The sequence below is a fragment of the Diabrotica undecimpunctata genome, chromosome 1 (assembly GCF_040954645.1).
Source record: "Diabrotica undecimpunctata isolate CICGRU chromosome 1, icDiaUnde3, whole genome shotgun sequence".
NCBI classification, from domain to species: Eukaryota; Metazoa; Arthropoda; class Insecta; order Coleoptera; family Chrysomelidae; genus Diabrotica; species Diabrotica undecimpunctata.
In genome coordinates, this window is record NC_092803.1 from 186,585,733 (window position 1) to 186,599,456 (window position 13,724).

Consider the following 13,724-nt stretch of genomic DNA (forward strand, 5'->3'; position numbering starts at 1 on the left):
TAAAGATAGAAGTAACCAAAAACCAGAAAAAGTGCTAAGTAATTTAAGGTTTAATGAAAATTAAAATGTAAACATGGGATTATTCATCATCAGACCGACTGACGAAGACGATAATTTTAAGCGCGTGTTTAAATATTGTAAAACAAAAACAACTAACAACATTCAGTGCATAAAGTGCGGTGAAATATTTCACTACAGTTGTGCTAAAGTAAAAAAACTAGAATTTTTAAAAGAAAAGTTCCTTAAGTGCTGTGACACTGAAAATGATAAAAACTGTGCCAGTTCTATCAACGAAAATGGAGCGTTAACTACCAAGGAGAGTAAACGAGAAATTCAACTTCTTAATCGAATAATCCGGGAAATGGAAGAAAAATATAAAATTTTGCAAGAAAACAATAATTTACTACAGGAAAACTACAATTTATTGAAACATTACAATACCATATCGCAGAAAACGTCACGTATTTCAACAATTATTGATGTCCAACAAAAACCTGTTGTAAAAGCTATCATTAGTGACAATGAGAAAACAAAACGACAAAATCGACCACTCAAGAAGTCACCTATGCCAGCAAAACAGCTGGTCAAGGGCAAGGTCAGATGCAAGCAAATATAAACAAACAACAGTTGACAAATAAAAATAAAAACAATGAAGAACCTAAGAGTACCTCTAAACGAAATAGAAATAATTTCCAAAAAATAAAATCTGCAATACACAATGCAGTTGTACACAATAAAATTGCTAAAATGCAAAAACTTAGTAAACAACTTAGTAAATGGCCGACTAACACAGAGGAAAATTCTGGTGGATGGATGCAGCAAAAACGTAAACGCAGACGTTTCTTTGTTGGAGGTAACATGAAAATGATTGTACTATACATATAATATATAATACATATACCATATACTATATAATGATTTCATTAGATTCATTAAATAAATTGTTAAAGTTCAGTAGGGTTCAGTACTAGGTCCCATCATCTGGAATGTCCTGTATGATGGGGTGTTGAGGCTACAGATGGAAAGGGAATACACTCTTGTAGCTTATGCCGATGATCTAGAACTGGTTGCAAAGGCGAGTCAGAAAACGGACATGGCTAATGCGGCTAACAGCCCTGCGTCGCATTAGTAGGTGGATCAGAGAGAACGATCTACAGCTAGCGCCTCAGAAAACTGAGCTGTTAGTTCTCAAAGGGAGCCGGGAAAAATCCTCCCTTTGCTTTATAGTAGCAGGTATGGAGGTTGCACAGGTTAAATCGATTAAGTATCTGGGAGTCTGGTTGTCGGAAGGACTAAGGTTCGGAGTACACATCTTAAAGACGGTAGAGAAGGAGAACCGAAATCTGGAGGCGTTAATACGGCTGATGCCAAACATTGGAGGCCCAGGTAGCACCAAAAGAAAGGTGTTAATAGAGTTTTCCAGTCGGTGGTAACCTACGCTGCCCCTGTGTGGTGTAGCGGACTAAACATTGCGTAATACGCTAAGCTGATGGAGACTTCGCAAAGGCGAAAGCTCCTTAAGGTATTTAGCGCATATGGGACAGTTTCAAATGAGGCTCTATATGTCATTGGAGCGGTGATACCGATCGTTTTGTTGTGCAAAGAGCGAGCAAGGGTGTATGTGAGGAGGATGGATGTAAATATAGATGAAAATGAGAAAGAAAGAACGATAGTAGTGTGGCAGAGAGAATAGGCGAAAGATAGCGGAAAAGCAAGGTAGGAAGAAGCTTATTCCCGATCTGAGGCCGTGGTGGGAATGTAAGTTTAGGAAACTAGACTACTTCCTGACACAGTTTCTAACCGGACATGGTAGTTTTGGCACCTTCACAAATAGAATAGGCAAATCTGTCTCGGCAGACTGTACTGTTTGTGGGATACCGGACGCTATCGCCCACATCTTTAACTGCCAGAGATGGGCAAATGAGAGGGGAGATTTCGAGAGGCGAATGGGTTTCGGGCTGGATGAAAGAAACGTTGTAAACATAATGTTGAGAGGAGAGAAATAATGGAGAGAAGTACACTGTCTAATTTCTAAAGTGATGAAGAAAAAAGAGCAGATGTAGATGTCCAAAAAAGATTTCCCCCACCGTTGCCTGTCAGAATTCAATGGATACCTTCTTAGGCTCTTACTGAATTCTGGCAATACGGCATTAAAAAAAAACAAATTCATTTGCATGTGACTAGACTCGAACCTGCCACCAGACAAACTCAAGAATTTTTATTCCCTAAATTCCCTGAGGTAGACTGTGAACCTCATGAGTCAAAGGGGCATGATCTCTACTGTTCTATAAAAGTTACACTAAACAGAGAAAATTTGAAACAAGCTTGAAAGCGCGAAGTGTGGCCCTCAGGAGCTATTGTGTCGTTTTTTCAGAAAAACAGTATGCTGCAGCAAACTTTCGAAGTAGTGGATTCTCGGTGAGACCGAGATCAGATAACAAACACATCTTCAACATGTATTGATAATTTTTTTAGTAGTTTGGACTTAAATAACATAGAAGTAGTTGACTCATTTTTCTCTGATCATACATATCAAATAGGCTCTTTTATTGTCCCATTAATGCATAACTGTAATCATTCCTTTCAAACCCGTAATTTTATGGAAGCTAATATGGATGATTTCCGAAATGTATTATCTAGGGAAACGTGGCATGAAACTTATTCGACTATCACTTTTAACGATAAAATATCAGCATTTTATGAAATCTTTGATCTATGAAACGAGCCAAATTGTATATCAAAAAGAAGTTTCCTAAGCACATCAAAGAAATGCATAATATGCTGTGCGAAATGAATGTATTACGCAAAAGGTTAAATAGTCAATTTTATACAGAACGATATAATACTTTTAAAAAGGAATATCAACAAATCAAACAGCACTATTTAAAACAAAGAAATAATGGACGTATTGAAAATAGCAACAAAATGATAAAAGAAAGTTGGAAAATAATCAATAATAATCAAAATAGAAATAAACCTACATTAGCAAACACAATTAAAACAAATGACAATGATTATATATAAACTAAAGGTAAAGCTAACCTGATAAATAACTATTTCATTAATAAAAATAATAACTCAACTTCAAATTTTCTCATTAAAATTTATCAATTTTCCAAGACTTTCTTTCTTTCTTCAACTACACCTGCAGAAGTACTGTCATTTATAGGTAAGACCACATCTAAACATGCTGAAGGTTTAGATGAAATTGATTGCAGATTGTCAAGTTGTTTGAACTGGCATTCTGTGAAAGACTAACAAGCTATCTAAGAGCATTTTATTTACTGCCAGATGTCCAAAATGGATTCAAGAAAGGCTGTACTATTTTAAGTGCTGTTGAAGACTGTTTTAATTTTATCAATGAAGCTATTAATGAAAAACAAAACACGTAGGGTTTTTTTATGATCTCAGTTGTGCTTTTGACGTGGTGGATTACAGGCTGCTTCTGATGAAGATGAAAGGCAGGAGAGTTTGAGGTATACAACATGACTGAATAAAATCATATTTTTCAAATCGTTTGAAAACAATAACATTATATGGTAGACTATCAGACCCAATGAAGTCTGCTGTGGGAATACCACAAGGTTCGGATCTTGGTCTTCTCTTTATTGATTTTATTAACGATATCAACCAAGTTTGCACTAACCCTAATCAAATTATTGAATCTGCAGATGATACAAGCTTCATTATATTACATCATTAGTATGACAGATTGTTACTAAGGGCAATACAACATCTCAGTAAATTAGTAAGTAGTATTGCAAAGACAACGGCCTTAAATTAAATAGAACAAAAACCAGTTTTATGAGATTTTTAACAAAGAACATATGCCCCTGACTATGATCCTTATCTATATATTGATCACAAGTCCATTCAAAATGCTGAAGTAATAAAATTTTTAGGACTGGTGCTAGATCCAAAGCTAAGTTTAGAAGATCACATAGATAAAGTAACCTCGACACTAAGTAGTCGTTGTTATGTAATTAGAAATATAAGGGATACTATATCCTTCGATATATTAAAACTAATGTACTATGGCTTGGTGCAGTCAGTCCTTCAGTACTGCTTAATATTTTGGGACTTATCTCCATATAGTTGGAGCTTTTATATCTAAAAAAAAAATACAACGAACTATGTTTAAAGTATCATCAACTACATCATGTAAACCACTAAACCACAACATTTCTTAGGAACGCTGATCTTCATCCACATAACACACGCCTAAAGGATAACATACATAAGCCTTTTCCCCACCTGGGAGTCGCACAGCATGCTCCTAGCTACATGGGGATCAAATGTTTGAATAAGTTCAGTGACATGTTGATGTCACATGATGCATCTTGGCACTATTAAATGCTTTGAACAAAAGCTAAAAACATTTTTAGTTAGCCATGCTTTTTATAGTATTAAAGATTTTTTAAATTTTTAATGTATGTCTTGTAATGTATTTTTTTTATTGTAATTTTTAATGTAATAAACTTTTAATGTGTATATACATTTGTATAACATATAATATTTTTTTGACGCTATTGTGCTGTTCCATACTGATGCCTTTAACCAGACATACAGGCATATTTTACCAATCCCTAATCTGCATAGCACTTACGTATCGAAAAATAACTGTCAGGATCTTCTGTAGTAGGCCCCAGGCTGACGAGTCTGGTGCCTACTAGTACCAGCTCCCACATCACCAAGAGAAATAAGTGAACTAATCAGAAGAAGTTCACCAAAGAAAAGCACCTGGTCCAGACAAAATTACTAACAGAGCATTAAAGTATCTTCATTCGAAAGATTGTATTGATATAGATAAATAAGCAGACGAGTAAAAATGGAATGGGCCGCATTTGGAAAACTCTCATACATACTGAAAGACAAAAAGATACCCCAAAACCTTCGAACCAAAGTGTTCGATTCTTGTATCCTTCCTGTTCTCACTTACGGAGCTCAAACCTGGACATTCACAAAAAAGAACATGGACAAGATTCGAAAAACTCAGCGAGCCATGGAACGACAGATGCTTGGTATCTCACTAATAGATCGGCAAACGAACAAAGCAATCCGGAACAAAACAAAAATAAAGGACACCGCGAAACAAGCAGCTAAATTAAAATGGAAATGGGCTGGACACAACGAACGTCTCGAAGATGGTAGATGGAACAAAGAAGTCGGAAACTGGCGACCGTACGATGCGAAGAGACCAAGAGGAAGACCTCAAATGCGCTGGAGCGACGATATCAAAAGAGTCGCAGGACCAATGTGGAAACGCCTAGCACACAACAGGGATGAATGGCGAGAAATGGGAGAGGCCTTTATTCGACAATTCGGATAGAAAAAGGGCTATAAAAAAAAGGGAAGAAATTGTATATCTGATAAACATAAGAAACGCAATACTAAGATACGGGCACTTCTCAAACCGATGGAAGGAAGCCCATGTATAAAAATTAGTACCATTTTTTCAGATGGAAGACCTACATATTCGTATTAAGCGAAAAATTTTACATAAGATAGAATAGATTTCAACTATCCACCCTTTCATGCATAAAAAAAGGTACTTAGCTGCCGTACTATTATTTTAGAGAATAAAAAGGCCATCTTTATCTTTTGCACATGAGACCTGTGTATCCAGAAGACGTGCTTAAACCCATTGTAAAAAGTTGAAAGCATTCATCAAGAGTACAGAACTTTCTGAAGATTTACAGTTTAAAGATGACTTTCTAGATTTCCAAATCTCCTATTATTTTCATCCTATCTATTTCTGTTCTTCCCAAACTATTTTCATGCATTATTTTAGTTTTTATTAATTATATTAAGTAAAATTATAACATATACTTTGACAAAGTTAAACTTACCACTTGGTTAGTAGTCTTTCTGCATAACTTACTGCAAATTGTGTGGATCCTCTCATAAAAACATTAAATAGAACGAAGAGAAATCCTCCTCCATATATAAAATACTGTTTGTAAACTCTCCAATCTACAGATCCTTGTTTCTTTATTTCACTATAGATCTTTTTCGTCGACTTTTCTTCTTTTTGAAGCAATTCTATATCCTCTGTCACTTCATTATTGACATCTGCGGATTTATCTTCTTTAAATTGTTGTTTTTGTAAGTCCACAACGTGATCTACAACTTCTTTGACTTCTTTAATAATCTTCTCACTTGGTTGACCTACATCTTTTACTGTACCATCCTCCAATATTATGACATAATCAGCTTGTTGTATGTGACTAGGATTTTGACTAACCAAAACACACGATTTGTTTTTTAAAAACTTCTTAATGCATTCATTGAATATGTAAACTTGAACTGATGCATCCAATGCAGTGAGGCAGTCATCCAAAAGATATATATCACTAGATCTGTAGATAGCTCTGGCTAGATTGATTCTTGCTTGCTGACCTTTGCTTAGATTAAGTCCTCTGTCGGTTATTATAGTTTCGTCTCCATTCTCGAAAAGGCTTAGGTCAAATGTTAGGGCACAGGCTGTTATAACTTCATTATACCTAAAATAAAAAAAAACTTTACTACACTGTCCAAAATTAACCAGATACGTGAAAGCTTTCTTCTTTTCGTTGTGTTGAATCGCCCTGTATAAGTATTTATTCTATTTATTCTATTGATTTATATTAATCTTGCAGTATAGAACTCATACTCTTCTTTTCCGAGAAATAGAAGAGTACGACAGAAAATACGACAGCTTTAATATGCATAAAAAAATAAAAGGACTAACACATACCAAAAAGCGAGCACACTATGGGATACTCAAAGATGATAATGGTAAACTCATTGCAGACATCAAATATAAACTAAGATTTTGGCAAGAATACATAATGAAATTATTCGACCATGATATAATGAAACAAGAAGAACCACAGGAACAAACAAGACCGAAAATAATAATGTGCAAATTAGAACAGGCAATTAGAAATGCAAAGACCGCAAAATCAGTAGGCCCAGATCAGATACCCACTAAGCTAATTAAATGGATTGACGAAGAATTTTTCCTTAATAAGCCACACACTTAAGATATTTATCAAAATAATATATGGAAGACTATACAAAAAAATTGAAGAAGATATAGATGACACCCAGTTTGGGTTCAGAGGAGGACTAGAAACAAGAGAGGCTCTGTTCGCTTTTAACGTTCTCGCGCAAAGACGTCTACATACGAACTAGGATCTCTATGTCTGCTTTATAAATTATCAAAAGGCTTTTGATAGAGTACGACATCAAAAGCTCGTAAAACTGTCAAAAGAAAAGAATTTGGATAGTCAAAATATACGGGTTATTGTCAATCTGTACTGGAATCAAAAAGCAAAGGTTAGAATCGAAAATATCGATACAGAAACTATAGAAATCAAAAGAGGTGTTGGACAGGGTTGCATGCTGTCCCCATTGTCATTAAATCTGTACAGCGAAGCTATTTTTAAGGAATCAATATTAGAGGAACAAAAAAGTATATCAATAAACGGAAAAATCTTGAACAACATAAGATATGCAAACGACACCGCTGTCTTAGCAGACATTCTAGAAGCAGTGCAACGCTTAGTAAATAGATTACATCAAGTCAGTATAAAATATGGACTACAAATGAACGTTTAGAAAACCAAGTGCATGATTATTTCTAAGCAACTTACAGTAGGAAGGCTAGATATAGAGGGAAAACAAGTAGAAAAAGTGAATAACTACAAATATCTGGGAACCTGGGTAAATGACAAGGTAGAGAAATAAGGCCACGCATTGAAATTGCAAGACAAGCATTTATAAAAATTAAAACAATATTTGTTAATCGAGACCTTCCTCTGGAGCTGAGGATAAGAGCCTTAAGTTGCTACGTGATCTCGACTTTGTTGTATGGAATGGAAAGCTGGACACTAAAAGTAAATAATATAAAGAAGTTGGAATTATTTGAGATGTGGTGCTATAGAAGGATTTTGAAAATACTATGGACCTAACGAGTTACAAATGGAGAAGTATTAAAAAGGCTAGAAAAGGATTGCTAGGTCATAAAGCACATAATAACAAGAAAGCTGGAATATTTGGGCCACATTACCAGAGGTGAAAAATATGAGATATTAAGGCTCATAAGCAAGGTAAAAGCAAGGGTAAAAGATCCATAGGAAGACGATAAATTTGCTGGCTAAGAAACCTAAGAGGGTGGTATAGTTGCAGCTCAGTAGATCTTTTCAGAGCAGCCGCCAATAAGGTACAGATAGCTGTGATGATAGCCAACCTCCGATAGGAGAAGAAGCTACAAGAAGAAGAATCTTGTGGTTAAATGAACCGTGATTACAGACTATTTGACTTACCTTTTGGCTTGATAGGGTTCTCCAAAAAGTATATTCTGTCTTATCGTCGAAGGAAACAACCACGGATCTTGTGACGCATACGAAATCCTACCCTGTGTGACTACTGATCCACTGTCTAATGGTATATCCTTTAAAATAGTTTTAAATACTGTACTTTTACCACACCCAATCGGACCTGTTATCACAGTTAGACCAGAAGATATTTGAAAAGAAACACCCTTTAAAATTTCTTGGTCTCTCACTTTAATAGTAGCTTCTTTTAGATTAATAAATGGTGGCGATTTAGACTCTGGTGTGATTTCCTCGACGAGCTCTTCAGATTTCAAAGCCTTGACTAACCTCTTATAAGAAGATACAAACTCACTGACGTTTCCCATACCAAGAGGCATCACAATAGCTAAAAAATGTCTGAGATCTCTGAAGTTGGATAGAATGTAGAATATTATGGTGGTATCTGTAGATACGCCTGCCCATATGCAAGCCATTATTAGCATGTAAAAACCAAAACTTAAAAACATCACTCCTGTGATTATAATAACTCTTTTGCAGTAGAATCCCAAATTTAATTTCTTCATTTCCTCTCTAAAAAGAAATAATTAGTTAAATTAAGTTAAAGTTGGGTTAAGTTAAATTAGTTAAGTTGATTTTTAAAAATTGATAATCGAGTAACGAAACATATATAAAAAATATTCTTCTGTGCTTTATTGATTGTAAAAAATTGTTGCAACTATATAGTTGAGATGTAAGTTTAGTTTTATTGCAGCGTTTATAGTACATATTGTTAGGTTTTATTAGATATGAGCAATTGCATCTCAAATATCCTTTTTATATTAAGCTCTTATTTTGGTTCATACAAAAGTATCTGTATAGTATCCTATCTTCCAACTGGTGCTATTGAAATATGAGAAAATTTTGGAATTACGTATCAGTTGTAGTTGTTATTGATCTGCTCGTAGCTTCAGCTTTCTACCACTACCATTAGTTTTCCGTGACTCTATTAAATATTCCTACAGTTGAAATAACCAAGGATAAACTTGGTACTTAAAGTTGTTAGGTTCTGGGAAATTGAAACCTTTCTCAGGAAGATGCTGACGCTTTTCAATTATGCTGATTTTAATGGTTAAACTTCTTTTTTTGTTCCATAAACCTCTATTGTTGTTGTTCTAATTTTGACCAAATGATTCACCGAATTTCTTACACCACTTACCGTTTTCTATTTCCTCAATTTTTTCTGTATGTCTGCATTCTTCCATTCCGTTTTGCTGTTTAATTTTTGATTGATAAGTTGTCTGTCTTCTTTTAAATTTGTCCAATTTTTTTCATCCTCATTTTCATTTTATTTCTCTTCGCTATTTTATCTCTTCTTGCTGTACCGAAAATCGTCATATTATTTCTGCGAGTTTCAGTCAGTTCCCTCATCCTCAACCAAACCCCAGAATACCAATTTGGATTTAGACAAGAAGATGGAGCTATAGAGCCATAGATTAATCAATTATATCAGCCATGACGCCCAAAATAAACGATATTGCTCAGCTGCATTTCTTTGATCAGTCAGAATATTCAGACTTATATCTAAGTAAATCAGAAATCTGACAAAGCAGCTTCTTAGGACCAATGCTCTGTTAGTTTTTTAGATCTGCCAACCTCATAAACCACAATAATAGCGCAAAAAAATTAAACAAATAAGAAAAGATGTATAATATAAATATACACTAACTATTTCAAAAGTAATGTAGAAGACTAAAATCTTAACAGCACTAAGAGAAAGATTAACAAAAGTAACAAAGTAACAAAATATAGTCATAAACATAGAAAGAACATTAACATCTGATCACGAAAGAGAGGGAAAGGACAAGATTTCTATAGTATGTTTTATAGAAAAGATGCAAGTAATAATCAATTAACACATATGTGTTTTACGTGTTTTTGATCAATGTTTAGCAGATACGTATATCGACAATTTTATAATCAGGAACTGAAATGGCATTAAGATAAATGAAGAACAATAGAGCTCAACCAAAATATGTCATTGTGATATCAAAATTATATTAAATAGATATTTGGGAACTGTAAAAATCTCAATATCTTTCTACTTAATTTCTACTAGATAAGTTTGTAGAAAAAACAAGTACATAGCAAACTGCTGATCTCAATATTTGTGGACCACGAGAAATTATTAGCCTCGATTGACCAACCAATGTGGGGTAGCGGATAGACACTTTTCCACAATCTCAGTAAATAATACGTCTACTTTAGGGAAGCGACCTTGCCTACTCGAGCCATGCTTCGGTCTCAATTCCTTACTATTAGAAACCATGTCCCATCCCTTTATGCTTCCAAAATCTAATTTCCTACCAGCTCAAGGCGCAGAAAAAATTATCCTGAATCGGTTTCAAACTGGACTACCAAGTATGACTGGAGCATTTTGAATCGTTGTGGTACTGCGATGCAAAATGCAAATGAAAATACTGCACTATATATTCCCAAGAGAATTTCTCACAACATGACAGTAACAGAAAGTGAAGATATGTTGCTTAGTGATCTGACTCACTCTTAGCATCATCTCGATTTAGGGTCGGATGGTGTGAAATATGTGTACAGTCTACGTAGATGGTGCCGATCAAACGTATTTGTAAATGCAAGATGATGCTCTACACAGAACTCCACAAAACTGTCCATTTCTCTACCTTAGTCCATTACTGTCCAATACTTCTTCAATATTTTCGTTAGATAACGCTATTCTGGTGTTAAAATGTTGTGACTAGAATTGTGACTAGTTCACGATTGGGAATACCACTAATAGTTTCTTCTAGACCACCATAGAACCTGTCAAAGTCTTCATCTTTTGCAGCTATTGTAGCAGCGTATATCTGTATAAGGTGTAGAGTATTGGTGAATATTCGCATTTTAATGGATATTATTTTGTCGTCAACAGTATCATGTCCAATCATGCAGTCGTTCAGTTTGGAGGGTACAGTTATTACGACTCCACTTATACTTACATTATCTGGGCCTGAAAAGTAGACGTACCTCTCTAGTGAATGTCTGAAAGTCCCAATGCCGAAATATTGTGATTTGCTATTTTTTTTTAATTATTTGTAGCTTTTCATCATTTTGGATCAATTCCTGAACATTCCATATTTCAATTCTTAAACACTTTCTTAAATTTAGTCAGAATTACCAGATAGTAGGCAGTTTCAATTAAAGTGGATCTATTGTAACTATCGATAGCAATTTCGAATCAGAAGTTCGGAGATGCATTTCTAATGCATAAAATGCAATGAATCGCCTAACTATAGTTGGTCAAGAGAGATCTATCTCTTAAAAAATCAAAACGAGACTGGTAAATTCACTTGTATTCTCAATATTTCTATACGGGGCAAAAACTTGGACTCTTCGCACAGAAAAACACCAAAAAATGGATGCCTGTGAGATGCGATGTTAGAGAAGAATGCTGCACTTATCTTAAACAGCTCATCTGACAAACGTTTCCATTTTTAACCAACTTAGCATAAACAAAAGACTGTCCACAACATGTCTGCAGCGAATTTTACAGTCTTTTGGTCACGTGGTTCCTGAAGGTATTCATAATTTATAGCAATTAATTATTTCTGTCGAATAATTACAGTCATCAGTAATGGAAAAACGACAAGAGAGAGATTGAAGAGATATTGACCAACACAAAAACATTGCTGCACTATATAACTGTAGAATATATCGTAGTAAATGCATAGCATTGCGTACTTACTTTCTTGCTTTAGTAACTTTTTTTGTGAAGAACATTTCCCAGGTGTACATTTTGATTATTCTTATTGTAGACAATATTTCCTGGCTAAGTTGTAGCCTCTCGTCAGATTTCTTACATGCTTGCAGCCTTAACTTGGTTATCCATGTACTGATATAAACTAGAAATTAAAACAAAAGAGTTTAGATAGATAATAAGGATATTGTAACTAAAAATGTCCACAGCTCTCCAATGAGTCGCTTTTAAATTAAGTTAAAAAAATAAATAATTTATCTACGACTAATATATAATGCCATTATTATACTCATGTCTTTACAGTATAGCACTACATATTATTCCCTTTCAAAATAATGAGGAGGTATTAATGGTTCTTATTCTCTATTGCACTCCATTATAAAAAATTTTCAAATTAAATATTATCATGGAATAGTTATTTAACCAACAAGTGTATTAATAAGGGCGATTAACAATTGAGATATTTTAACGCGTGAGCAAAGCGAGCGCGTTAATGTTCGAGATTGTTAATCGCCATTTTAATTCACGAGTTCGTTACAAAACTTTTCCGTCGACCGTACTTTTTAGAAATAAAGATATCTTAGTTTAAATATTTATTTACTTAACGATAAACAACAATTTTTTCAGCTTTCATTGACTTTATTCAAAGTTTCCTATGTGGTAGTTTTATTATAGTAAACATTAATATTCTAAATGGTGCAATTACTGAAATTAAAGGAAGATATTGATAAATGATTATCTGCTGTATAGAATTTTGACAAATTTATATTTAAGTCTTCTTGAACCTCTGTAAATTCTGTGATAGAAGAAGTTAAATTTTGGTGGAGTTAAATTAAACTCTACGTCAATATCCATCCTTTAATTTCAAATACACAGAATTTTAAACAATAAAGTAAATAATAACATACAATGACAGATAGTACTAACAGCGGCTACTTCATTATAAATTAATTTTTTAGTTTGAATATAAATAGGTATATGTTTGGTTGCCTACACCACAGGTCACTGCCAATCACAGAGCGTTTAATTAATTTATGCAAGCAATGTATGTTGTGTTGCCTATAATAAAATCGTTTATTAATAGAAAATCATTCATTAATAGGGGTCATTAATCAACGATTTTGAGGGTGTTAAAATTGATCATAAATGGACGGTCGACGAAAAATAAAATAAACAGACTCTAGTGTCATTATCAAATGCATAGAATTTAGTATTTTTTATTTCTTGATGAGATAATAATTGAAATGGATGAAACTGAAGAGTTTTTTTACTTCTACACCACTAGAAATTGTAACACTAGCTGTAGCAACAACATATATCTTAATACCAAATCTGCCCTCATAAGCTAAAAAGCCCTATCTCCAGAGAACAAAATTTTACAGGAGACAAGGAAAACCAATTTTTTCTCCAGCATCACAGTTTTAATATTTTTAAATGAATTTAATGTGTAAATAGCTTTGTTTCAATGTTAAAATTATGATTTTAACGTTAACATAAAAATATTTAAATTTTTTAGGAGAAAAATGGATTTAGGGCTTTTTATTTTAAAGTTGGATGCTGACGTATTAGATTCTAATAAGCTCTAACTGCCTCGTATAGGCAGTTAAAACTTTTTACTTTAAAAATTAACTATGTAATTTTATAAACACTGAAAA

The 13,724-nt window shown here is 33.9% G+C and overlaps 1 protein-coding gene across 1 annotated transcript in view; it reads right to left on the reverse strand.

Moving 5' to 3' along the window:
• Positions 1–13,724, reverse strand: part of LOC140432716 (probable multidrug resistance-associated protein lethal(2)03659) — a 42,468-nt gene that overhangs the window by 12,081 nt on the left and 16,663 nt on the right. The window contains exons 5-7 of the mRNA XM_072520785.1: positions 12,058–12,214; positions 8,310–8,891; positions 5,850–6,503 (exon numbers count right to left, since the gene is read on the reverse strand). Coding sequence (XP_072376886.1) covers positions 5,850–6,503; positions 8,310–8,891; positions 12,058–12,214 — 1,393 coding nt within the window. The remainder of the gene's footprint in view (positions 1–5,849; positions 6,504–8,309; positions 8,892–12,057; positions 12,215–13,724) is intronic.